At 36.4% G+C, this 25,322-nt stretch overlaps 1 protein-coding gene across 1 annotated transcript in view; it reads right to left on the bottom strand.

Annotated features, from left to right (window-relative positions):
• Positions 1 to 638: 638 nt before the first annotated feature.
• The window catches only part of MAN1A2 (mannosidase alpha class 1A member 2), a 142,481-nt gene continuing 117,797 nt past the window's right edge, over positions 639 to 25,322 (bottom strand). The window contains exons 10-13 of the mRNA XM_049765913.1: positions 24,312 to 24,531; positions 19,876 to 20,048; positions 12,262 to 12,377; positions 639 to 2,208 (exon numbers count right to left, since the gene is read on the bottom strand). Coding sequence (XP_049621870.1) covers positions 2,076 to 2,208; positions 12,262 to 12,377; positions 19,876 to 20,048; positions 24,312 to 24,531 — 642 coding nt within the window. The 3' untranslated portion in view covers positions 639 to 2,075. The remainder of the gene's footprint in view (positions 2,209 to 12,261; positions 12,378 to 19,875; positions 20,049 to 24,311; positions 24,532 to 25,322) is intronic.

The following is a 25,322-nucleotide window of genomic DNA, read 5'->3' on the forward strand; positions in this document are numbered from 1 at the left end:
ACTCTTAAATGGGCTTGTGCTATTTTTTTAGGGAAAAAAAGGCTAATTTTTTTAATGGGGGTATTGCCGGAACTAAAGACTTCCTCTCTATCTTCAAAAATAACCATCATCTATCCAGCGCATTTAAATTTATTTTAGTTTTTCAAGTAGTAAAATATCTTATAATTTTAAAATATGTGCTAAAACAAGTTTCTTAAAAGATTTAAGTGACTGAACATGCTTATTTTCTATGTATACTGAAATATCTTGGGGGGTATGGATCATTGGATAAACTGAGTATGACTGTGATACAAGATGAATGCCCTTAATATATTTAATTTCATTTAAGTCTTTCCCCAATTTAGATGTTACATGCTAATAAAAGATTAAAAACAAAAACTATCCAAATAAGGAAATAAGCCAGCAGAATTCCAAGGCAGACTTCTTGCACAAACATTTTCACAAAATATTTAAATTCTGAGTAAATATTAGATGAATTTGTACTATACCAAACTTTTACTGTCAGTGGAAACTGTCTGCATTAAATGTAAAGAAGTGTCCACACTGTGTCAAAAATTGAAGGGAGAGAAAATGCATAAGCAGTAGAGACTTAGCTTATAATAGAGATCTTGATAAAATTTAAGTTCTTTCCACCAAAATATAAAGAAATAGCAATTTATTTAAAAAGAAATACAATTGTAAAATCTATTGACAAGAGAAAGCCTCAAATTTAGTGTAATATATCACACCACACTTCTATCTTGAAAAATTATTCTGAACCATTCTGGTTATTTGTATTTCTATAAATATCCCTGGAGAAAATAACAGCAGAATTTATTTTTTTACATAAAATATTTGTGAAAAGCTCATTCATCTGATGATAATAAAGGATCCCCTGTTTCCATTCCAGGTAGGATATTCATAAATTTCACTGTACTTTGTTTTTCACTTTAATAAGTTATAAAAAATAATTTAGTCCATCAAGGTTAATTCAGAGCTGTATAATAGTAGAATGAATTTTGCTAAGCCACTTAAATAAAGTTACAATGAAGGATTTTATTGGATTTATAATGAGGTTAAAGTGGGTAAAATTAACTTGGTAGATTTGCTGGTTAAAATAAATAATCTCCTACCAGCAACACCAAGGTTTTCTCTTTGAATAGTTTTCAAGGCAACAAACTGGCATTTCCCCCACTTTTTTGTCATGCTACCAACACTAGACTGAACAACATGCAAAGTTCCAAACGTAGGCTCCTAGGCAGGGATTATAATAACAACAGTTTCAACGATTCAATATTTAGACAAGGGCTGGAAGAGGATTTTTTTTTTTAATGATCAGATCATGCCCCAGAAAAAAATTAAATTTAACCAAGAATTACAATGAAGTAGATTAGGATTTGAAATGGTTGCCAGTCTGGTCATCCAATGGGAAATATTCAAACATGGATAGATATTTTCATTAATTTTCTGAGTCGTCTTGCTGCTGATGCAGTTATACTGTCTTTTTCTCTTTATTTTTATTCACTCCACTATTAAAAATGGAGAAAAAAAAATCAACAATGTGTAAACTAGGGCCACCCCTAGCAGTGCACAGGGATTACTCCTGGTGGGGTTTAGGAACCACATGTGGTGCCATGGATTGAGCAGGGCTGGCTGCACACAAGTCAAGTACCCTAACCTCCATACTCTCTGACCCACAAGGTGTAAATATTTAATTTGAAAGCTGCTCCACTTTGGAAGAAAGGCCATCTCCTGCAAGATGCTCCATGTTCTTGGTTTATTCTTAGGAAGTCTAGCATCCAGACCTCTAAAAACAAGATAGCAATAGGCATAATTTTTCATGTTTAACCTTCACGAAGAGTCACATCAGGTCTCCTTCTTACACATCCCATCATATATTTTGGTCAGGTATAAAATGGAATCATTTCAAAGTTGAAACATCTACAAGTGGAAAAGTTCTGCAGGGAAGAGTCATGTTTCACCTGCCATGTTGACTTAAGAGGTCCAGGTTTTCAAAAAGGTCCTTCTCCAGACTGATTTCTGTAGTAGTCCATGTAAACAAAACACAGGTGACAATGGTCTTTCTGGAGCTGCTTTCATCGAACAGCAGGATTTCCTGAAAGTGTGGCATTGGCTAAATGTAACACAGGTAGAGGATGAGCCTCCGTATTAAACACCCAGTGGTCTAAAGGTAAAAGGTCATCACCAGAGAATAGCAGATATAAATATCTGAAAAAAGGAGAAAAAAAATCAGCTCAATTAGTATTCAACATGAACCATCAGAATGGTAAACAAGACATTTTCAGCAGCTCAGATGAAAAACACCATCAGAAAATGTACCCCAGTCACTCGAATGATCTAAAACACAAAGACAAACGAATCTAAACTAGCATTTAAGAAAATCCAATACTAAGTACAGCTAGACTACTAAAATTAGACCATGCTTTTAAATTTCCACAGGCTTGTCTTAATAAGGAAAAATGGCATACACAAATCCCTTCATCATTTTTCTTCATGGAGTGGGTATTGTAAACTATTAAATAAAAATTTCAGAAACATTGAGTTATAGTAAATTTAATAACCTATTAGTCCCAAATGGATACAAATGTTGTTTAAGGATTCCTGATCTCTCCATGAATACTGCCAGGAATAGTGGCCACTTAGAAAACAGAATGATAGAATAAAAACACACTACCATTCTTAACCTTTAATGTTGGGAATATTCCATTCTTAATTCTACTAAGTGATCATTAAAGGGAGCATTAAAAAAAAAAACACATAGGTATGGAAAGTCAGGAAGTCTATGTCCTAAATCTTTCTGATGGTTTGTCTTTTGGCCATCTGGCAGTACTCAGGTCTTGGGGCTCTACATTAGAGGCAACTCCTCACAGGTTAAGTGAACGTTATATAGGGTGCCGAGGATCAAACCTGGGTAAGTCAAGTGCCTCACCCATTGCACTACTGCTCGGGGTTCTAATTCTCGAGCTCAGCTCTAGGTCATATCAAGCTTCATCAGAGAATTTCTTTACAGTAATTAGCAGACACTGTTGTGAGTTGTGCACAATTACAATATCATTTATCATTATGCATGATCCTATGCAATTCCAGGTCTCTTGTTTAAATGTGGGCTAGTGGATCATCTTCCTTCTAATCTCATTTGTCCTGAGAGATGGGTGAGTAAGAGAATAGAAATAAAATGCTGAATTTCCTGAAATTCACTTACAGGAAAAATATGCTACGGAAATACTTCACCATGTAAACAAAATTTTATGAAAATCGGCAAAATAATGAATGTGAGAGATAGCAGAATAGATTACTCTCAAATCATAATTTTTTCTTTATTAAATGCTGCTGGAGTAGATAGCCTCCTGAATCCCTGATTCATATACACTTAAAGACTCAGCATGGAAAAGGCACTTTCGCATTTAATAAAGATGCCGCTATTCTCTCAAGATCAAATCACAATGAATTGAGTGTTCCCTACATTGTAAAGGTGGTGTTTTTATAAGGAGAGAATCTCAAAAGTTGGACTCAGAGACAGAGAAGATGATAGGAAGTCGGAGGTGGAATCTAAAGTTATGCCAACAGCCAAACAACACCTTTAGAGGGAACCTAGTTTTGAATTCCAGAGCAGAGAGTAAACTTCGGATAAACAACTGAGCTTGTGACCAACCATGTTCTAGTAGCACAGAACTACAAGCTAATACAACTTCTACTCTTACCTTCTAGAATACTCCTAAACCCTTTGGTCCTGGAGATACAGAACAACATTGAGATTTCCTTGGGGAGTTAAATAATCCCCAGAGCACAGGGACTGTAACTAGCAAATTCTGAGATTAGAGAAGAAATTGGTGGCTGCTAAAGAAGAAAGTTACATGGGTGGGCAATTGGTGGTTGGTGGAAACTAGACTTTTAGGGCTACAAATGCAACATATACAGATGCAGAATCATAATGGAACCTATAATGATATGTCACTGTCTCTACAGTAAAAGTAAATAACATTTTATATACTTTTAGATAATGGTGCTAGATGTCATTTCAACTAAAGTATTGGCAGTAACTCAGCAGGAAAATTTTATAGAAATTTTATACTAATAATGATATTTAGTAGAAATTATATTCTAATAAATGACACAGTAAATATAGTTATGCCCTTTCCTGCATATTTTTTCAAATCTTAAAAGCATTTTTATGGAGAGGGATTAAAGAAATAGAAACAATACAATTCTGAAATATGTGAGTACAGTATAAAACCAATGTAAAAGATATGTGCATTTTTAATTTGTTATTTGCTTTTTTGCTTCAGCAGCTTCTATAGCAGTGCTAAGACCCATTAGGATACACTGGGCAGTGCCTGGTTGGTAGGTAGGTAGGTAGGTAGGTAGGTAGGTAGGTAGGTAGGTAGGTAGGTAGGTAGGTAGGTAGGTAGGTAGGTGGGTGGGTGGGTAGGTAGGTAGGTAGGTGGGTGGGTGGGTGGGTAGGTAGGTAGGTAGGTAGGTAGGTAGGTGGGTAGGTGGGTGGGCGGTAAGATAGGTAGGTACCAAGGAACTAGGGAACCACCTATGAGGCATATGCATGCTAGGTGTTTACTATCTCTCTGGGGATAAGTATTTCTGGTTTACTGCAATGGTTTATTTAAGTATCATAATATTTCTAGTTGTTCTAATTATCTTAATATTTCTAGCTGTTCTCTAATATGCATATACATCTATTAGAAAACTAAGTTTAGGGGCCAGAACGGTGGTGCAGCGGTAGGGCATTTGCCTTGCACGCAGCTGATCTAGGACGGATTGCTGCTCGATCCCCTGGCATCCCATATGGTCCCCCAACCCAGGAGCGATTTCTGAGCTCAGAGCCAGGAGTAAATAACCCCTGAACGTCACCGTTGTGGCCCAAAACCAAAAAAAAAAAAACAAAACTCACAAACAACTAAGTTCACCAGCCAACATTGTCATTGAGAATTGTTAAAGGCCTTATGAATCCATCTTGAAGTAAAAAAAAAAAAAAAAAAAACAAGTGTTGAGATGTAAGTATCGAGGAAGGCAGTATCCCAATCTATCTGCCACTGTAAAGTTAGCTTGGAGGACTTTCTCTAAAGTCTTATAATAAAGATTTTTTTATTTTCCTTTGAATAAAAGCAATTATCTAACACAGAAGACCACATAATCAGCATGTGAATTTAGAATAAGCCATGTATAGCAAATGGTACTGCTTAATAAAGCCCATTTACATAAGTTAAGTTATTTATTTCCAGAACAAGCATGTAATGGATTATATCTGCCTGGTTATAGAGAAAGAAGAGCATGATTTCTGTCTTTGCAATTGCTTGTAATTCAAATTGTACTAAAGGATAAAAAGGTTTTCTTTCTCTGCTACATTTTTTAATAGATTTTCTGGTTTGGCAGGATATTTTTTAAATTTCTTCCGAAATGTGGTGTTGGAAATGGAGTCTCTTATGCTAAGCTTCACAATACCAAATTGAGACTTAAATACAGTTTCAGCTGTCCCAGAAATGGAATTTAAACCATTCAATAGGAAACTACCTAATAAACCCTAGTTAATTAATCTATCAGACAGGACCCTGAGTCCTCAAACAAAAATAATCTTGCAAAGAGCAAATGCTTTTTCTGCCTAACATCACTTTTTTTTTTTGGGGGGGGGGGGAGGGGGTTGGGCACACAGGAGTTATTCCTGGCTCTGTGCTCAGAAACCAAACCTGGCAGGCTTGGGGGACCATATGAAATGCCAGGTATCGAACCCAGGTTGGTCCAGAGTCAGCAGCATGCAAGACAAATGCCCTACCTGCTGTGCTATCGTTCAGGCCTATCACTTTTTTAAAAATTGCTTTTGGATCACGCCTGGCAGTACACAACTGGCTCTGCATTCAGAAATTACTCTTGACTTGGGGGATCATATGGGATGCTGGGAATGGAATCCAGGCTGCCATGTAAAGGCCAACACTCTACATGTTGTGCTATCACTGTGGCCCCAGTCTATATCACTTCTTTGTCTCATTTCCTTCAGGCTACCAAAGTCAACCTGCCTTCCTTCCTTCCGTCTCTTACTCTTTCTCAACACAAACTTAATTTTTTTTGTTTGTTTTTGGGTCACACTTGGCAGTGCTCAGGGGTCACTCCTGGCTCTATGCTCAGAAATCGCTCCTGGCAGGCTTGGGGGACTATATGGGGTGCCGGGATTCCAACAACCAACCTTCTGTATGCAAGGCAAACACTTTACCTCCATGCTATCTTTCCGGCCCCAAACTTAAAATATTTTAATATTTATTTTTAAATTAAGATATATGGCTTATAAGACTAATAGTAATGGTTTCTAATGCACATAATTCCAGTACTTTCCTCACCAGCATTGTACAGTCTTCCCCACCTCCAACAGCCAATACCCCGCCTTCTCAACCCCTAACCCCAATAACTCACAATCAAATGGATATGAACCTTTTGTTCCTTTCTAGCTCCTGTGAGCTCTGCTTCTGTCTGCTAGACTGGATGTTGACTGATTCATGAGTTACTGAATAAAATGTGTCAGACACAGCACTAGCTTGGGGTCTTGGAAAGGGTTCCTGTAATATTCATTGAGTTTATTTGTTACTTTTGAATTTGTCACTCAACTCTTTTTTTGGGGGGCAGGGGGGCATACCCGATGATGATCAGGCTCCTGATGCTCCTGGTCCTATGCTCAGAAATTGCTCCTGGCAGTGGGGAATCATATGGGATGATGGGGATCAACATGCAAGGTTGTCTGTAACATCACCTGGAGGCAATCCTCTACCAGGGAAGGCCCTACGGCTGCTCTGACATAGAACTAATCAAAAGAGACTTCCCTTAACACTGAGAAGACTTAACAACAACAATGACCTGCTTACTGAACAGGGCTTTCTGTATTGCCCCTTAATTTCGAGGTGAAACTAAAGGATACTCCACACCAGCCTGCTTCAGTGTAGGGTGTGCAGATTCCAGGATCTTTAATACAGAAACCTGATGCCAACAATAGGACTGCGTGAAAAATAAAACTGTATTGGCACTACAATGACTTGGATTGAACAAACTAGTTTGCCTGGAGCCTAGAGTTGGTCTTATGCCAGGAAACTTCAGGGGTAGGGTCTCCTTGTATTTAGGCCAAGGCTTTTCCTTTCCATGTCCCCCATATTTTGGTGGGCCTATGCAACAATATTTGCCACTCTAACACCATTTTTATTGTGACCTTTTGACTAACTCTTAAAAAAAAAACCTCTTAAACTTTTGATGTTAACTTAAACTAATATGTATGTGCATGAAAATATAAAAAAAAAACTATGCCTTCAATGTTTAAGGAGTCACATAAATCTCATGGCTTTAGGTTGCCTTGTGTACTGCTAGGAAATGCTATAATGTATTACAATCTGGGGGCTTGTGGACAAAGTAATTGTACATGGGTTCTGCCTTATTTTTCTTAATGTTCTTTGACTGTAAGTTCAATATTTAGGAGCCAGCAAGGGGATTTCCTCTGAGAACTCTGTTTATGGGCGATTGTCCTTTCACTGTAACTTTACCTTGTCCTCTTTGCATCATTGTTCTCATAATTAAAAAAAAAAAAAAAAAACCTTGGGTCAGCCAGATATACAGCATATACTCTGCCCACTGTACTATCTCTCTAACCAGTAGCTTTTTGTTTGTTTGTTTTTATTTGGGGGCTACACTTGACCATACTGAGGGCTTACTCCTGGCAGGTTCAGCAGAACATATGGAGTGCTGGGGATCGAACCCGGGTCAGCCTCGTGCAAGGCAAATGACCTACCTGCTATATTAACTCTCAGGTCGTTAATCAACTTTTCTGCCCACTTTTTTTAAGTGAGCTGTGTTATCTTACAGTTAAGTTTTAAAATTTATTATCTATCTTCTAGATATAAGTCCCTTACCAGGCACAAAGAATACCATGGAAAGACTTGCCCTATTTTATTTAAAATGTCTTTTATTGAGGGTTCTGTGTGTCATACCTGGCAATGCTCAGGGGTTACTCTTGTCTCTGAACTTAGGAATTCTTCTGGGAGTGCTTCAGAGACCATATCAAATATAGGGGATTGAACCCTGGTGGAGGATATGCAAGGCCACAGACACTGTACTATCTCTCCAGGCCCAGATACTTTTTTTAGTATAGCTTATTACTTATTTAGTTTAGCTTATTACTCTTCCACTCTGGACTCTTCTTTTTTACTGATTACATATATAAATTAATTAGACTAATTCCATATTAGCTTTATGATAAGCTACTTTATAGCTATATTGTAAAATTTCATATTTTACAATTATAGAATTATAGACTTTATAATAAAGCTTTATAATGCTGTATACCTTTATAATAACATTTGAAATCAGGTAGTGGTAAGTTTTTAACTTACCACTTTTTAACTTTTTAACTATATTCTTTTTCAAAATTATCTTGATTTTTCTAGTCTCTTTGCATTGCTATATAAAATTTAGAAACTTTATTTCTATAAAAACACTTCTTAAAATTTTGTGTGGGACCGCACTTAACCTGCAGATCAACTTTGGGGGAAAGTAATAATATGTTTTCAGAATAACGAACACAGTAAATCTATATTTACTTATGAAACTAATCATAATGTCAAATGTTATATTAATTCTATACTTCAGCAAACATCTGTTGATTGTATACTCTAACACAAATACTAAACTAAAGCATTAAAGGCATTTATAGTTGATGTACAGAAATATATTAGGGCATGAGCCATATTATGAGTATATCTAAGGATTGACAAATTCTTAAAGTGGAGTAATGGTGAATCAGCAATATTTGAGCTAGTCCTTGAAACATAAAGAAATTTCACTAGGAATTTAAAATAAAGTGATGAGGCCGGAGCAACAGCGCAGTGGTAGGGCATTTGCCTTGCATGCGTCTGACTCAGGACAAATCGGGGTTTGATCCTCAGCGTCACATATGCTCCCTCAAGCCAGGAGGAATTTCTGAGCGCACAGCAAGGAGTAACCCCTGATTGTCACCAGGTGTGGCTAAAAAACCAATAATGTGCACTAGTAAAGAGCAGTGGACATTCTATGGTTAAATTAAATAAGAAGAAAAATAAAGTGCTTTTTGTAATGGAAAAAAAACAATAAAATAAAATATAAAATAAAATAAAAAATAAAACAGTGAATAAGGAATTCCATGCAGAAATAATGGCAAATGGAAAGTAGATAGATAGGCAAGGATCGAATGTGTAGAGAAAGTGGTCTAGCAGGAGATATAACTCAATAGGTAAAATATGGTACTTAATTTCAGTATAGAACAAAGAATATCAACAATATAAGAAAGCATCTTATATAATACAGGGGAAAAAAAAGACCTAACACCAATTCTCAAATTACATTGACCTGATTACCAGACACTAGTGCCATAGGGAAGAAAGAGTATAGAAACTTGCCATCATTCACCTGGTGAATGTAAGTATTTCCAAAAATTACTGAAACAAAAGGTTTTTGTTTGTTTGTTTTTTTTTTTAGATAAAAACACATATTACTGGGCTGGAGAGACAGTTCAGAGGTAAGGCACTACCTTGTATGCAGCAAAACAAAGTTTAATACACACACCCCATATGGTGCTTGGATCCTCCAGGAATGATTTTTGACATAGTTAAGTGTTGTCCCCCAAAACCAACCAAACAAAAATCTCAACATGAATTGCTGAATGGAACTCATAACAAAGCCAGTTCTAATTCAACAGAAGAAAGATCTTCCTAGTAGTAACAGCTTTTATTTTGGGTTGTTCTTAGAGAGGAGGTTATGTGATGCACAACAACATTAACAAAAGATTTTCTGGAAAAAATATCTACTGCAAAAAGACTTAGCACTGGGAATGAGAAGACTATTTGATGCATTTTTTTTTTTTTTTTTTTTTTTTTTTTTTTGGTTTTTGGGCCACACCCTGTGACGCTCAGGGGTTACTCCTGGCTATGCGCTCAGAAGTTGCTCCTGGCTTCTTGGGGGACCATATGGGACGCCGGGGGATCGAACCGCGGTCCGTCCTAGGCTAGCGCAGGCAAGGCAGGCACCTTACCTCCAGCGCCACCGCCCGGCCCCTATTTGATGCATTTTTTGAGTTAATAAATACACATATTAACTCAGTAATCCTATATTCAACATGCATATCATTTTACAACTTATCAGATTTTCAAAGATGCAACAGAATTGAACTGATAAGTCAATGAGAATGTATTTAAACACAAGTCATATTGGCATATGAACCATAGCTTTAAAATAAGTCTTCAGTCAAAATCTTGAAGAGAAACTGTAGGTGGTATAAAGTGATATATTTACAGGCTTCAAGTGGATGTTCATTTAACAATTTTAGTGCTGTAAATTGTAAAATTGCTTCCCAAAAGTTGTGGTGCTCTTCTGCTGTGCCTTGTAATTGTTTAGGCTTATGGGCTTTTGATCACAGTGCTATTGCTATCGCTAGAGCCACTGAAAAGACCATTCTTGGAGTGAGTAAAACCATTATCAATTTCTCTGCCATGCGATGAGATAACTGTGACAGTCCTATTTATTCTTTTTAAAACAATCTGGATTCCAGACAAAACCTTATCAGAAGAGAACATTAATTGAAAGCTATTTATAATTTCTTTTTTGTTGTTGCATAATTCATCTCCAAATTTAAAAGCAGACTGATAGTGCATTTGTTACCAATAAACACAATAATCTCCAACTGCCTAAGTCTCTTCTCAAAATATTTAGCTATAAAAGAATTATGTAAGTATGATTTTGAAGAAATCTCTCCAGTCTTCTTTTCTTTTTTTTTTTTTTTTTTTTTTTTTTGGTTTTTGGGCCACACCCGTTTGAAGCTCAGGGGTTACTCCTGGCTATGCGCTCAGAAATCACCCCTGGCTTGGGGGGACCATATGGGACACCGGGGGATCGAACCGCGGTCCATCCACTTGCAAGGCAGACACCTAACCTGTAGCGCCACCTTCCCGGCCCCCAGTCTTCTTTTCTTATTCAATCCTTTCACTTAATCCTTCTGTTCCTCATTTTCCTTGATCCTGCTGAGAACGTCTTTGGGGCTCGTCATCCCCCCATACTCCCCGCCCCCTCCCCCCAAAAAAGAAAGAACGGAAGCTGGAAGTGAGCAAATCATTATTGCTTTTGAGGAGCAGCAGGAGAGTGACATGAAGAAAAATGGTATATGAATGCTGAAAAGAAAGCATTTTCTTTTCAAGATTTGAGAGCTCCTACAGCAATTAATATTTGATTCAGGCCAAGTGCTAACAGCACTGGAGATATTCATGTAATTTCAAAGTTATAACTCTTCCAGATCAACCACAAAAAGACTTCTTTACGAAATTCTATAATGAGATCTAATCTCATGATCAAACTTTTAAGTATATTTAAGTATTTGGGGCAAGAAGCTTAGCTGAGTATGAAGGATTAACTCAGTGGTTGTATGTGTGCTTTGAAAGTGTAAAAGCATTACACACACATACACACAGAGCTTGAGTTTGAGAAAAGAAGCATATTTCACTTATACCATAGTGTAAACTAGAAGTATATATGATTCCAAATTCCTAGGGGGACAGGAATTTCGGTACCTTTTTCTATACTCTTATATCTCTAAGTGACCAAAAAAATTTCAGGAAGAAACCATTACCTTGAACGAATTAAGAGTCTACTACTACCTTTAGGAACAGATACGCATAAACTAGAAATGTAAAATTTCAATGATGAAAGTTTCTTCTTTTTCTTTTCATCCTTCCCTTTATGCATATTTCAGCTTTGGTCAGATACCTTCTAGCATCAGAAAGAGACCACAACTATCTGTAATAGATTTACAATAGAGCAGGGCATGCCGACATCAAAAGCATCACCAGTTTTTCAGAAGTGAAAATTCTTAGGTTCTAGTGTAAACTACTGAACCAGAAAGTTTGTTAGGCATGAACAAGTTATCTGGAGTTTCAGTCTTCCAGAGGATTCTCTATGTATATTAGAGAGTGAAGGATAAGCACTGCCTGGTGTGGCCTCCCTAAATAATAAGTGAATAAAAAGTGCTCATCACATACTGGATAAAATATTTTTCTCACAGTTTGTCACAAGTCCTGAGAAAGAGCTAAAACTTTAAGAAGCATAAGCTTTAAGGCTTATTTGTAATAATGAAATTTTGTAACTTTATTATTAAAAGAATTTATAATAAAATTTAAGGTAACATTAAACAGCCACTAATTCATCAGGTAGAGATCACACAAAAAACATAAAAAGTATATATTTTTTAAATCTACTTACTTTAATGTTTCAGCAAGAAAGAAGCTTTGCTGAACATCATCATGTGCTGGAGTAGAAGAATACACATCCTTCACCCCGGAAAATCCACTACTGACTCGACAATACTTCTCAATAGCCTATGGAAGAGATCAGACAACAGATCAATTTCACAGAATTTCACATAAAAATAAAAAACTCAATGAAGCACAATAAATAGCTCACGAATCTCTATATAAAAATATGACAGTTTAAGAACCAAATTATAATATTCTTATAGGGGAAAATTAATTGAATATTCTATATCTTGTTGAATTTCTTCCTCTCCAGGTTAAGGATTTTTCATTATTGCTATTGTTTTTGTGCCACACCTGGCATGCTCAGGGGTTTGTTCCTGGCTCTGCACTCAGGAATTACTCCTGGTGGTGCTCAGAAGACCATAAGGGATGCTGTGGATCAAACCTGGGTTGGCCACATGCAAGGCAAGCATCCTACTTGCTATACCCTCTCCAGAAGTTTTAAACCTATGTCTGACATCTTTATTTTCCTAATGTAAGAGTCAAACTTTAGGTTATTCACAGTGAATAATAAGAAAGCCACAATAAGACTAATTCGTTCTGATAATTTAAGTAGAAGGTCAATTTAAATTTTAAAAGATTAAGGCAATTTTATTATTTCCTATATAAACAACCAGCCAAAACATTCTGTACATTCTGTTTTTAGGAACTGGAGAAATGGTACAGCAGGCAAAGCAAGTCTTGTTTTTCCAGATAGGACAATATGATATGTCACTACTAAATATTGTATTCTATTTCATATGCTTTTAAGCTGTATTCATTTGTATCTCTTTTACATGATGAGTAAAATACAACCTAAATACAACAAAAAATAAAATAAAATATATCTATTAACAACCTTGTTAATTCAATTATCTTGCTTATAAAGGTATATCACACTTCTGAATTAAGCTTTTTATGAAAAACTGAAAACACATGCCTTTCTTTTCCTTGTCTAATCTACCGCAAGATGCTGTTAATTAAATGAACAATACAATGTTCAATGAACAATACAATGTTTATTAATAAAACTTCATTTTCACGCTGTTCCATTTGAACTGCAAATGGATTTTAAATCTTACCAAATGACCAGTACACTTCTCAAATACTTAAAACATATTTGAATACAAAATTGGAAAACAGCATTCTACAGAACAATTGTGTTTTCACCATATCTTAACTGTCGTTGGAAATATGAGGATATTAAAAAACAGCATTGAGGTATGACAGACTTTCAGGTCATTTAGAGTCATCTCTTGAAGGTAACTTTTCTTGCATGTACTCCATTGGATGTGTGAAGATCTAAATTAACTAGGTAAAGCTACAGAAGATACAAACCCCCACTATTCTGTCTCAGCCTGTCTTTCTCTACTTTCTTCAAACCCCAGAGAGGATCCAGTTTTGGACTGTTAAGGGAAAGCAACATGCAAATTGTATTTCAGATGTGATTCCTTTTCTTGGCCCCAGAGCTAGTACTTTCAAAGGTAGGCTTTTCTTTCTCTTGGTCATGGACCAAGACTTTCATGGACACAGACTTTTTCCTGGCATCAACTGATACTCAGGGATGACACCTGGCAGGCCTGGCGACCACACAGGTCCTGGGAATTGAATTCAGGTCAACCAAACACAAGGCAATCACCCTACTTGTTGTACAAATTCTCTGCCTCTGTATTCTTTGGTCAGAGAACGTTTTCTATACTACCCCCCAAGCTCCTATCCCACACGACTGATTCTTCTCAATAAAAGCTGTTCAATGTCAGATCCCGAGACATTCAAAACAGAGTCCTTCCACAATTATTTTATCTATTTTCTGTACATAAATTACTGCTAATTTGAAAAGTGAGCCTCTGTCACCAAAGGAGTGAGTGTGGTATCCTACCCAGAAGCCTTGGGGCTTTAGTTTATCTTCTCAACAGTTGCAGGGTTTTCCCACATGGTGTCACTAGCAGCTGCGTACCCAAACCTCTACCCAATCAACTAGGAAAAGGGGGCATCAAAATCAAGGAATGTGAGCTAGAAAGATAGCACAAATGATAATGAAGACACAAAATGCCAGAATCTATGGGACACAGCAAAAGCGGTCCTGAGAGGAAAATTTATAGCTTTACAAGCACACATCAGGAAGGAAGAAGGGGCATACCTGAATAATTTAATGACGCCGCTCAAAAAATTAGAAAATAACCAACAAAAGGAACCAAAAATAGGAAGACAGAAGAAAATAACAAAGCTGAAAGCAGAACTCAATGAAGTGGAAAACCAAAAAACAATCCGAAAGATCAACGAAAGCAGACGTTGGTTCTTTGAAAAAATAAACAAGATTGATAGACCATTGGCAAAACTCACAAAGAAAGAAAGAAATCTGATAACCCGTATTAGAAATGAAAAGGGGGAGAAAACGACAGACATTGCAGAGATCCAAAGGGTAATCAGAGACTACTTTGAGAAACTTTATGCTACTAAACATGAGAACCTAGAAGAAATGGAAAAATTCTTGGACACTTATAACCTTGAACATTTAAGTAAGGAGGATGTAGCATATCTAAACACCCCCATCACTACTGAGGAAATTGAAACTGTAATCAAACATCTGCCCAAAAAGAAAAGACCAGGCCCAGATGGATTTCCTAATGAATTTTTTCAAATCTCTCAAGAGGAACTACTACCAATCCTAGCCAGGTGCTTCCATGAAATTGAAAAAAAGGGAACACTCCCAAACAGCTTTTATGAAGACAACTTCACCTAGATACCAAAATCAGACAGAGATGCTGCCAAAAAAAAAAAAAAAAAAAAATTACAGACCACTATCCCTGATGAATGCTGATGCAAAGATCTTCAACAAAATCCTGGCAAATAGGATCCAATGCATCATCAAGAAGATCATACACTACGACCAAGTAGGTTTCATTCCAGGAATGCAAGGATGATTTAAATGATTTAAATCAATCAACATCATACAAACATCAACAAGAAGAAAAATAAAAATCACATGATCATATCAATAGACACAGAGAAAGCATTTGATAAGGTTCAACACCCATTCTTGATCAAAACTCTCAGCAAGATGGGAATGGAAGGAACCTTTCTCAATCTAATTGAAGTCATCTACCACAAGCCAATGGCAAATATTATCCCCAATGGAGAAAAACTAAAAGCCTTTCCTCTAAATTCGGGTACAAGACAAGGCTGTCCGCTCTCACCACTCCTCTTCAACATAGTACTGGAAGTTCTTGCTATAGCAATCAGACAAGAAAAAGATATCAAGGGAATCCAGATAGAAAAGGAAGAAGTCAAGCTCTCACTGTTTGCAGATGACATGATACTCTACTTTGAAAACCCTTAAGACTCTACCAAAAAGCTTCTAGAAACAATACTCATATAGCAAGGTGGCAGGCTACAAAATTAATGCACAGAAATCAAAGGCCTTTTTATACATCAATAATGATGAGGAAGAGAAGGAAGTCAAGAAGGCAATCCCATTCACAATAGTGCCACACAAACTCAAATATCTTGGAGTCAAATTGACCAAAGATGTGAAGGACCTATACAAAGAAAACTATAAAGCCCTGCTCCAAGAATAAGAGAGGACACACAGAAATGGAAACACATCCCCTGCTCATGGACTGGCAAGATTAACATCATTAAAATGGCAATACTCCCCAAAGCATTATACAGATTTAATGTGATTCCCTTAAAAATACACATGACATTCTTCAAAGAAGTGGATCAAACACTTATGAAGTTCATCTGGAACAATAAATACCCTCGAATAGCTAAAGCACTCCTAGGGAAAAGGAAAATGGGAGGCATTACTTTCCCCAACTTTAAACTGTACTACAAAGCAATAGTTATCACAACAGCATGGTATTGGAATAAAGACAGATCCTCAGATCAGTGGAATAGGCTTGAGTTCTCAGACACTGTCCCTCAGACACACAATTACCTAATTTTTGACAAAGGAACAAGATATCCTAAGTGGAGCAGGGAAAACCTCTTCAACAACTGGTGCTGGCAGAACTGGTTAGCCACTTGCAAAAAAGCGAACATAGACCCCCAGTTAACATCAAGTACAACAGTAAAATCCAAATGGATTAAAGACCTTGATATCAGACCTGATACCATAAGGTATACAGAACAACATGTTGGTAAAACACTCCAGGACATTGAGTCTAAAGGCATTTTCAAGGAGGAAACTGCACTTTCCAAACAAGTGGAAGCAGAGATCAACAGATGGCAATTCATTAAACTGAGAAGCTTCTGCACCTCAAAAGAAATAGTGCCCAGGATACAAGAGTCACCAACCGAGTGGGAGAAACTATTCACCCAACACCCATTAGATAAGGGGCTAATATCCAAAATATACAGGGCACTGACAGAACTTTACAAGAAAAAAAAATCTAATCTCATCAAAAAATGGGGAGAAGAAATGAACAGACGCTTTGATAAAAAATACAAATGGCCAAAAGGCACATAAAAAAATGCTCCTTGTCACTAATCAAATCAAAACAACGATGAGATACCACCTCACACCACAGAGACTGGTGCACATCACAAAGAATGAGAACAATCAGTGCTGGTGGGGATGTGGAGAGAAAGGAACTCTTATTCACTGCTGGTGGGAATGCCGTCTAGTCCAACCTCTATGGAAAGCAATATGGAGATTCCTCCAAAATCTGGAAATTGAGCTCCCATTCAACCCAGCTATTCTACTCCTAGGGATATATCCTAAGAACACAAGAATACAATACAAAACCCCTTCCTCACATCTGTATTTATTGCAGCACTATTCACAATAGCCAGGCTCTGGAAACAACCAAGATGCCCTTCAACAGACGAATGGCTAAAGAAACCGTGGTACATATACACAATGGAATATTATGCAGCTGTCAGGAGAGATGAAGTCATGAAATTTTCCTATACATGGATGTACATGGAATCTATCATGCTGAGTGAAATAAGTCAGAGGGAGAGAGAGAGACGCAGAATGGTCTCACTCATCTATGGGTTTTAAGAAAAATAAAAGTCATTTTTGCAACAATTCTCAGAGACAATGAGAGGAGGGCTGGAACTTCCAGCTCACTTCATGAAATTCACCACAAAGAGTGGTGAGTGCAATTATAGAAATACTACACAGAGAACCACCATAATCATGTGAATGAATGAGGGAACTGGAAAGCCTCTCTGGAGTACAGGTAGGGGTGGGGTGGGATGTAGGGTGATTTGGGACATTGGTGGTGGGAATGTTGCACTGGTGAAGGGGGGTGTTCTTTACATGACTGAAACATAATCACAATCATATATGTAATCAAGATGTTTAAATAAAGAAAAAAATTTAAAAAAAAAGATAAAAAAATGTTACAGAGTCTTGGGGCCAGAGTGATAGCATAGTGGGTCCTTCCTTGGCTAGCAGTTGCAAGGCAGACACTTACCTCTAGTGCCACCTTGCCAGCCCCAATATTTTCTTATTCTTGAACTCCAACAGGGTTCATTATATCTTATATACTTATGTTATATATCTATATAGCATACTAATATATAAAAATAAACAATATATAAATATTACAAGTAGTCCCACTTAATGTGGTGGTATATTCCAAAGTCCCAGTTGTCTAAAATCATAGATAATAATGAATGCTAAATAAACCATAATTTTTCCTAAAATTACATGCCTATGGTGGAGCTTAATTTTTAAATTAGGCACAATAAGAGATTAACAATAGGGGCTGGAGAGATAGCATGGAGGTAAGGCGTTTGCCTTTCATGCAAGAGGTCATCGGTTCGAATCCCAGCGTCCCATATGGTCCCCCGTGCCTGCCAGGAGCAATTTCTGAGCATGGAGCCAGGAGTAACCCCTGAGCACTGCCGGGTGTGACCCAAAAACCACAAAAAAAAAAAAAAAAAAAGAGATTAACAATAATTATCAATAATAAAACAGTTATATAAATAAGTTACATGAACATGATAGTTTTAAAATGCCTTTTGTACATAGTATTTCTAGATGGTGGATAAAATAAACCAAAAAAAGCAAGGATGAATAAAAGTAGGCCACTGTTTCTTAGATTACTGCAGTAGTCTCTGTAATTCACCAATTCTTAGTTTACAGATTTTTTTACTACTCCATAGAAAATCTTTTGTAGCTCCTTCTGTTTTAAAAAAATTTGTAGTTCTTCTATGGATTCTTAATTAGGGATGTATATAAGAGAGAGTGAGGAAAAAGAAATCTGAAAGGAGCTCTTTAGAGGGCCGGTGAGGTGGCGCTGGAGGTAAGGTGTCTGCCTTGCAAGCGCTAGCCAAGGAAGGACTGTGGTTCGATCCTCTGGCATCCCATATGGTCCCCCAAAGCCAGGGACAATTTCTGAGCGCTTAGCCAGGAGTAAGCCCTGAGCATCAAATGGGTGTGGCCCGAAAAACCAAAAAAAAAAAAAAAAAAAAAAAGTAGGTGTGTGTGTGTGTGTGTGTGTGTGTGTGTGTGTGTGTGTGTGTGTGTGTGTGTGTTGGCTATAAAGTTCTTTTCCTTAGTTTGCCATTGTGAACCTATTTTTTTTTGGGGGGGGGGGCACGCCCAGCAGTGCTCAGGGGTTACTCCTGGCTCTACACTCAGAAATTACTCTTGGTAGGGTTGGTGAATCAGATGGGATGTCACGGATCAAACGGGGTTGACCATGTGCAAGGCAAATGCTCTACCCTCTGTGCTATGGCTCTGGCTCCAACCATTGTGAAACTTCTATATAAATTGGCCAACATTTAAGTAAAACACATCTTGAATATTCTTGAGGGGAAGGATACATCCTGTGGAGAGCCATAAAGTTCATGAAATGCCATTATGTTAAGAGTAAAGTATTTGCTCTTTTATGTTATTAACTTATAAATTAATTTTTAATAAAATTTTGGGTCATGCCTGAAGATGGCTTGAGGGTTATTCCTAGTTATGTGCTCATGAGTTACCCCTCATGGTGCAGAGATTGGTGTACCCATATGGGATGCTGAAACCTTAAATCCAGCTGACGATATGCAAAGCCTTACTCCTATACTAGCTGTTCCAACATTATAAGTTCATTAACAGTTATGTTATGTTTTCAAACCAGAGAAATTTAATATTTCTACATATAACATTTTGTTAAGGTACTGGAATATCATTAATAATTTCATGCATTCATCCTTCCAACTCCACACCGACCACCAGAGTACCTGCTTTCCTTCACCAACTCACATATCCTTCTTACGATGTTTTTAAAAAATTACTCAGAACACACGCTGGAGTGAATCTAGGCAATTTTACAATGACTCCCAGCTCCCTTCCAGCCTTTAAGCACTGAGCAAATAGAGAAATGGGATGAATTCTTTAAAAAGACTCCTTAAATTTTTTTAATAATAATGATTGAGCAAGAAAATAAATCTAGTCAGAACCAAATCCTAAGACTTACTTCTACTACTTAAGAAACTTAAATGGGTTGATTTTTATCAAATAAACACAATAACCTCTGTAGTTAATAACTATGAGCTAATATGGATGAGAATTCAGAGTACTCTAGGAGGGCTTGATGCAAAACCCAGCAGAGAGAGAGAGAAATATTGGCTTATTTACCAGTGCTGCTTCCCAGCCCCACTGCCTGTATCTCGGATCGTGAGTGAATCGCCACAGATACCAATAGGTTTCAATGACTTCTGGACGGAGGATGTAATACTTTTCATTCTGCCGGACTGCCACAGCTTCTACTGCGCCGTCAAACTTGAATGACTCAGGACCTAGTTTTAATACTGGAACACGACAAAATAAATACATGATTATAAATAAGATGTATGTGGCTTTTTCTACCCTGAAATAATAGGATATAATATAGTTACTTTTATTCTTTATTTTTATTGTTGCTTTTTTGAAAAGTCAGCAACACTGAAAGATTCCCATCTGGTTTTAAGAGACAAATTTTCCTATTATTCTAGCACAAAATATTTCTCATGAACAATGTATATTTATATACTGTGAAATCTATGCTGTTAAGAGTCTAATAATTTAATCCTTTTGGAAACAAATGCAAAGCAATGTATAAGCTCATTACATATCTCACTGGCCCAAATACAAATGAGAGAGAGAGAGAGAGAGAGAGAGAGAGAGAGAGAGAGAGAGAGAGAGAGAGAGAGAGAGAGAGAGAACAGTTGCAGAGGTCTTCGAACTATGGCCCGCGGGCCATATATTGTATTTATTCCCATTTTGTTTCACTTCTAAATAAGATATATGCAGTGTGCATAGAAATTTATTCATAATTTTTGTTTTTACTATAATCTGGCCCTCCAACAGTCTGAAGGACAGTGAACTGGCCCCCTGTTTAAAAAGTTTGAGGACCCCTGGTTTAGAGCTTAAATTGTGAACTGAATTTAGTTGTGGGGCATATGCTCTTATTTCAAAGCAAAATATATAAGAAAAAATATTTTAAAAGTACTTTATTTTGGATGGGGTTGGGTGACACTCAGGTGTTATTCCTGGCTCTGCGCTCAGAAATCACCCTGGCAAGCTCGGGGGACCATATGGGATGGCAGGGATCAAACCTGAGTCGATCCCAGGTTGGCTGCATGCAAGGCAAACACCCTACTGCTGTGCTATTGCTTTTAGAAGTACTTTAAAATGTAAACTCTACTTTAATTTTCTATAAATATAGGATTTTAAATTGTCAGCCAACAAGAATTTGTTCACTTGTCATGTTGAATAAAACATGGCCATTACATATATGTGTATTACATATATGTTTCCACATTACTTACTATTCCTTTAATGATTTGCTTTCTATTCAAGCTGAAATACAGGACTACATGGGACTGAAAACTTCTTTGCAATCAGATACACAACCCTAAACCTGGACAATATAAGTTCATCTTCCACTGGGATGTTGAAATCTCATACAATTACCTCTTGTAGTTGCCAACTTTTTTTTTATAAGGCTGTACTATTGGCAAAGGTTAAAACAGTTCCAAGTTCTTTCATCTCATAAAAGACTCATTAAAAAAAAGAAATCAAGAAGCTCTTTTTTGTAACTAGAAATAGAAAACTGGTGCCCATAAACAAATAAACAACAAAAAAAACCCAACCTTTTTAGGAAATAGTCATCATACAACTGTTCACTTAAATGAGACATTTTAAAAGTTTTTTCTTCATTTTTAAGTAAAGACAGCACAGTAAATACAATGCTGGTAATTAGAGATAATTGTTATTAACATGAAAAATATTGCTAGGGCCAAATTCAGTTTCACAATCATAAACCTGAGTGTTTCCAATAATCACCATTGAAAGGAGATGAAAACAATGACTGTTACTATTCCAAAATGCTCAAATATGACCACTACTTCATATTCAATAGTCCTTTAGTTCACTAATGCTATATATATATTTACATATCACTAATATACACTAATGCTACATTATTATATATATATATATATAACTATAAAGATTAATTTCCCCCAAATGCGATGGTCAAAGAAGTAATTTACCCAATGTCATATGCAGTAAACTAAATTATAGGGTGATCAAAATTTTAAAATTTTAAATAGGTTCAGAATTTAAAAAAATTAAAAACATAAAGTCTATTTTGGAAGACTTGTACTTGGTATCAATTTCACATTATACATTAAATGAACTGAATAATGAAATAATATAGTTTTGAATTTATATATTAGCATTTGAAAACAACTAATAAATTACTGTTAAGTTTCTTGGACAGATTGAGCATTGTTTCCCAGCACTGTTTCCAATACTAATACTTAAAGTATTCAAGTTCACCACTTCTAATAAACAGAAACTCATGATACTACATTTGGAACGTAAATTTTAATGTAAATTCTAATTTCGTCGATGAATAAAAGTGGACTTCAAAGCTATAATCATCATAGTAAGGTAGAAACTGACTAAAGACATGAATAGTGTTAAGCCAAGTGACTGAATATTATAGCACTGTTACATGGCAACACAGCAGATTTAAAAATCTGGTGAGAAGCAGTGAAACTAGGTTGACAGTAACTTTTAATTAAAGGATCTAATCTAAATCAAGCAAAAAAACAAAAAAACAAAAAAACAAAAAAACCCAAACAAGCAAAAGCAGAAAAAAAAACTTGAAAATACAGAATACAAGTTAAAATAGCAATCTTTTGGGGCAAACTATGGCAAAGGGTCCCAAGTTCTTCAATGTACAAAATATAAAAATTAATTAGAACAAGCATAGAAGCTCCAAATGTAGACTACTATTTTTTTTTTCAGAGAAAGATGAGGATTTGTTCTCTTTATCAATACCAGTACTTTAAACCTACCTTCACAGTTAAAGTAAGATAAGCATATATATATAAGGTCTGAAGCAACTAAAGCTAATAAAAATAAAGTGAGAGAAAATTGAAAGATGTTGAAAAAATAAAGTGGATTTCACATTAAGAAATAAAATAAAGGGGCCCGGAGAGATAGCACAGCGGCATTTGCCTTGCAAGCAGCCGATCCAAGACCAAAGGTGGTTGGTTTGAATCCCGGTGTCCCATATGGTCCCCCGTGCCTGCCAGGAGCTATTTCTGAGCAGACAGCCAGGAGTAACCCCTGAGCACCGCCGGGTGTGGCCCAAAAACCAAAAAAAAAAAAAATAAAATAAAATAAAAAGCTGTGCACAGAGAAATAGTCAAGTTAAAACAAAAGGCTGAATGGAAGAAGTTATTTGCAAACCATATCAAAAAAGGGGTTAATATCCAAAGAAATACAATTCATATAAAAATATTTATACACCCCTATTAGAAAATAAAGAGTCTAAATGGACAGTTCACCAAAGACATATAGGTAAAAAATGAGATCACTTCTATTGAGAGAAGAGTCTATCAAAGTCATAATGAGATTTTCATCTTACAGTGGAATACCTTACAGTGGTCAGAATGTTTACTTCCCAAAAGAAATCAGTAAATGTCAGAAAGAAACTTATACAATTTTAATGGGACTATAAATTGGTATGACCACTGGCAAAACACTGTGGAATATACTAGAAAGTTAAAAATAGAACTTGCAATATGATTCAGTAATACCATTCCCAAAGAATACTAGAACATTAGTTGTGAAAGATATATGCACCTCTATTTTCACTATAGCAATTTAGAGCAATTTAGAGAGATGGAAAGTGTCCGGATGAGTGGATAAAGAAGATGTAGTACAGACCTACAATTAACTACCATTCAGTCATACATGAAATCTTGCCATGCGCAATGACATGGATCTATCCAGAGGAAATGATTCTAAGTGAAATTAATCAGAAGGAAATGTCAAATACCCTATAAGTTTTTACTCTTTTGTAGGTATAAAGAAACAAAACAAACCTTTAGCCCCTGACAAGAAAATGATGCTACCAGAGGAAGAAGGATGAGTAGTTAGATAAAAACTGCCCAAGTATTTATTAGAGTAATGAATGAACATTGGTGTTTGGTATAGTGTGATATATTCCACTTGAAACCTATATGATGTAAACAACTAATACCTGAATGCAAAAATGAAAGAACATATATCAAGAACTAAACCTTGAATTAAGAAAAATATATATTGTTACAGCAAACTAATCTGAAAAAGGAAAAGAAGCATGTATATTTTCTATATAATTATTGAATATATTTTTAACTTACAAAAATCTCATTTTTTGAAGTGCTGAGGCTAAAGCCCAGTCCCATGTATCTGTTTTATGCTTTTCTTTTTATTTATTTATTTATTTATTTATTTTTGTTTTTTGGACCACACCCGGTTATGCTCAAGGGTTACTCCTGGCTATATGCTCAAAAATTGCTCCTGGCTCGGGGGACCATATGGGACACTGGGGGCTCGAACCATGGTCCATTCTAGGCTACCGCACCCAAGGCAGACACCTAACACCCTGAGTCACTGCTCCTGCCCTTTATATGCTTTTCTACTAAACTACAACCTCTGATGTTTTTTTGAGGTGCGATAGTGCTTTACTGCATTGCCATATCCCAGAGTAAAGGTTATTTTAGACTAAGTATCCTTATTAATATTCTTACCAGTTCTGTCATATGACTCATGACATGTGTGGGCAATTTCCGCCCCTAGCTCTAAATAATGACCGGCTTTATCCATTTGGGAACCATCTGCTCCTAATGCAAACATTCCCCCAGCAAAGCAGGCTAAATGCCCCATCTTCTTTTCCAAGTGTCCATTCTTCCATTCTCCAATATAGGTAAGACCTCCACGGGACTTCTTAATAAGATGTTTCTCTATTGCCTATAAAAATATTCAAAATTTTAGAAGAAATAATTAGCATTCAATTGGCCACACCCTTTGAGCTAGTGTCAAAACTTTAATAACCAGATATTCTACAATGCAGTTACTTTTCCAAATAAAGATGCTTCATTGATAATGTTTTGGATTGAGTAAACAAGTTGCATATAACCTTGAGAAATACTCCTGGGAAAAGAAAATGGCCCCCCAAAAAAAGATACGACTACTGATTTAAAATAAGTATTTTTCTATCACTAAAAAACTTTATATAATTATTCGATGGAGATTATTCTTTTAGAAGCCAAAAAAGCTCTCTCACATTTATTTCCTATTTCATCCAACAAAAATGATAAAAAAAAAAAAAAAAGTTGACTTTTCCATGTCACTAAAACTATTGTCCTGGTACTTAAAGGACAGTAGGCCTGTAACCAAGAGTTACAGGACAGTCGGCCTCTTAACCAAGAGAGACCTAACACTTCATCTTATTCTACATTAGATTTACTCAAAAGATGAAGATGGCAACAGAAATATTTATATTAAACTTCAATTTAAAATAAAATAGAGACCAACATTTACTTTAGAATGAAGTACTTTTGGGAGAGAGCATCTTCAGAAACGTTTGGAGTGAGGATCTTGGCAAAGTCACACCCAGAGACACATGGTCCAGTTCTGCAGCCTGATAAGCTGTTGCTCAGGACTGGAGATGCAGGGCTGATTGGGCCCAGCAGTGCTAGGGTACTTGAGCCATGCCTACTCGTGCTTAGAAGCCATGGAAATCATAAAAATCTTGAAAA

The sequence above is a fragment of the Suncus etruscus genome, chromosome 19 (assembly GCF_024139225.1).
Source record: "Suncus etruscus isolate mSunEtr1 chromosome 19, mSunEtr1.pri.cur, whole genome shotgun sequence".
Classification (NCBI taxonomy): domain Eukaryota; kingdom Metazoa; phylum Chordata; class Mammalia; order Eulipotyphla; family Soricidae; genus Suncus; species Suncus etruscus.